At 26.1% G+C, this 3,403-nt stretch overlaps 1 protein-coding gene across 1 annotated transcript; it reads right to left on the bottom strand.

Moving 5' to 3' along the window:
• Positions 1–750: 750 nt before the first annotated feature.
• On the bottom strand, positions 751–1,531 carry LOC119685070. Its single transcript, XM_038099259.1, has 2 exons — positions 1,322–1,531; positions 751–1,262 (listed from the first exon to the last, which is right to left on the bottom strand). The coding sequence occupies exons 1-2, from the start codon at positions 1,443–1,445 to the stop codon at positions 760–762; spliced, it is 627 nt and encodes a 208-aa protein (XP_037955187.1). The 5' UTR covers positions 1,446–1,531; the 3' UTR covers positions 751–759.
• Positions 1,532–3,403: the final 1,872 nt, after the last annotated feature.

Here is a 3,403-nt window from a genome sequence, read left to right as displayed (position 1 = left end):
TCTAAGCAACAAGTTAATGATATACAAGAAAATGTTAGCGGCGGTGTGGACGTATGGAATCTAATTATGGGAATGTGCGCCAAAATCATCCATTCAAATCATATGAAACAAAAAAAAATTTTAAGAAATTTAGTTAACGCTCCATGGTTCATTAGGAATAGTGCTCTCCATCGAGACTTCAAGATCGAATCCTTTGATGTAGTAATACAAAAGTTTGCGGTAAGGCACCAAAAATGGTTACAACAGCACCCAAACGAGACAGCCTATCATCTGTCTAATACATCTACCCTGCTGAGAAGACTTAAACAAATCAAGCCTTCAGCTCTACTCCCAAATTAGTAGTCTAATAATAATTTAGATTACTACTTTATTAGCACTAAGTCTTTGACAACTTAACAATTGTAAAACGTTTTATAAAATATAACAAAACAGCTTGATAGTTCTCTGCACTTGAACTAGTCGTAGTCCAATGAAACATGTATTTATTTCAATATACGTATTATATTTCAAATAGTAAAAAAAAAGTTATATATATCTCAAAAAATTATTTATTCGTACATTATTTTAGGGAATGATCCGGTTTAAAAAAATACTAAATATAATATATAAGAGTATTAAGCATGTTGTGGAAAATAAAAAATAAAATAAAATACAACAAAATAAAATAAAAATAAAATATTAAAAAATAAATAAATAAGTAAATTACAATAAAATAAAGTAAGCAATATTAATTAAAAATAACAATTGTTTGTTTATTTTTTAATAAGGAAACAAAATGCGTAATATGTCCTCTTTGGTTTTGCGCTTCGTTTCAGTGTCCATATCATTTATCTTTGATGCCAATATCTTTAAAAATATGTCATCCTCAACATCGATATTTTTGGAATCTGCGCCAACAGTTTCTTGCTTATCGTTCTTTTTCACTGTATCCATTAATTTCGGTTTCTTAGAATTGTCAAACTGCGGTGCGACTCCCGATAGACTTTTACTAATTGCATAATGTTTAACCACAACAACTGTTTCTATCTTGCAATCAGTTTTGTGCTTCATACATAAGGGCTCTTTTTGAACATCCATTTCATTGATATCTTCCTCAGTTATATTAAATTCCAAAGCTATTGCATGTGGCCATTCCTTTCTTGTGCGAACACCCTCAATACCTAAATGAGGTAACAAGAAAGACATTTCATCACCATATTTAAAATCAAAATTTTCGCAAAAATTTTGGAGTAACCCATGCCAGTGGTCTCTGATAACTTTTTCTGAAATTAAAACATTTGTTAAAGCAATGTAAACAAAGAATAATTCAGTTCATCTTTACCTGGTATTGCAAACATCTTTTCTAATTTCTTCCAAACTCCCACTATTTCTCCTAACGGACCATTTTTCTCATATATCGCTGGATACATTTTTATAGCTTCAATTATTGCAATGTTAATATCCATATTCTTATAGCCACTTTTGACAATCCGCTGTTAGAGTGCTTTCACATATCAACAAGTCAAAACTTGCAGCAATTGTGTTCCAATACAGGGAACTAACAACTCACAACTGACGATTCACAATAGTATTGTATATTCACAGTGCACAATGCATAGTTATACCAACAAAGATAAAGAAAAGAAACTGAGAGTTACTCGAAATATTGTGTATAAATTTTTCTGATTTATTCAAATAATATTCAAAATTTTGTGTAATGAGGTGAAAATATTACGCAGTAGAAAAACAAAAAGCATTAATGCTACATAATGGCGTGTGAATATTTTCCCCACCCGGTCTAGTTAATTTTGCCCACTCGGTCCCTACTCACCACGATATTTGCTAAAGTAAGAGCACTTTCTGAGAAATTTCGTTGTCTGTTTTGGTTCGTTGATATTGAAAATCCGTTACGAGAAAATGCGCCAAAGTTGCAATTAAGTGCACAAACACGACTTTATTGAAAGAACATTGTTGTTTTCATTTACAAAAACATTACAAAAGGTAATTATTTTTATAATATATATATAATAATTATATATAATAATCTATAATTATAATACTATTATAGATATAGATATAGATATAGATATAGATATAGATATAGATATAGATATAGATATAGATATAGATATAGATATAGCTATAGATATAGGTGTAGATATAGATATAAATATAGATATAAATATAGATATAGATATGGATATAGATATAGATGAAGGTATAGATGAAGGTATAGATGAAGATATAAATAAACATACATATGTTTATAGATATAGATATAGATATAGATATAGATATAGATATAGATATAGATATAGATATAGATATAGATATAGATATAGATATAGATATAGATATAGATATAGATATAGATATAGATATAAATATATTTATAAATATAGATATAGATATGGATATAGATATAGATGAAGATATAGATATAGATATAGATGAAGATGAAGGTGAAGATATAGATATAGATATAGATATAGATATAGATATAGATATAGATATAGATATAGATATAGATATAGATATAGATATAGATATAGATAAAGTTTCGAATTTTGAACATAAACAATTATGCTTTCAACACTTATAAGAAACACAAAAGTGTTCAAACTATTTAAGTGATTTTTTGCTTAAACATAAAACATTTTAGTTTTTAACTGTATTTTTTATTAAATTTATTTATAATGTATATTAAATTTAATAGTTCCTTATTATTTTTAGTTTCATATTAAATATTTTTAGAATAGTAATATTATTTTGTATATATTAAGTTATTCTAAATTGCATTTACATAAAATTGTATATTTGTTAAATAAAATATTTTGGTGGATAGACCTATCGGGGAACCGAACACCTAAAACTCGGTAACGCGTCAGCAAGCATACCTCTTAGGTGGTGCGGAAAATGCTTATATATTTTATATTTCTTCTAAATCTCCGGACTTTATGCAATGAAATTGATCCTTATTCTTTACAATGTTGTTATTAACTAGTTAAGAATTTCTTAAATTTTATATGCAAAAAACATTTCACCTTACTGAAAGGATTGCTTAAAACTACAAAAAATATGTTGTAGTAAACAGCGTATAATATACCAAATATACCAAACTTTTTTAAATTTTAAAAAATTATATTAATATTTATCGTTTTAAAACAAAATATTAAAACAATATAACTTAAAACTCGAAATATGTGAATACATAATAACTTCTCTATTAGATGCTAACTTTTCCTATAAATGTATTTTTTAACAACATATTTATAAATATATATTTATATATTTATATAAATATATAAATATATTTATATATATATTTTTATTTATATTATATTTATATTTATATTTATATTTAGTGGAAGCTCAGAACGAAAATGTCATGATAATAGGTGACTTCAATGCACGAATAGGCAAA

The sequence above is a fragment of the Teleopsis dalmanni genome, chromosome 2, assembly GCF_002237135.1.
Source record: "Teleopsis dalmanni isolate 2A chromosome 2, ASM223713v2, whole genome shotgun sequence".
Classification (NCBI taxonomy): Eukaryota; Metazoa; Arthropoda; class Insecta; order Diptera; family Diopsidae; genus Teleopsis; species Teleopsis dalmanni.
This window is presented reverse-complemented; position numbering and strand designations above follow the sequence as displayed.

Bases quoted from the DNA above. Each gene is read 5' to 3' on its own strand.
- LOC119685070 (XM_038099259.1), bottom strand. From the start codon at position 1,445: ATGGATATTAACATTGCAATAATTGAAGCTATAAAAATGTATCCAGCG. The intron at 1,263-1,321 runs GTAAAGATGAAC...TTTTAATTTCAG, and splicing joins AAAGATGTTTGCAATACCAG to AAAAAGTTATCAGAGACCAC.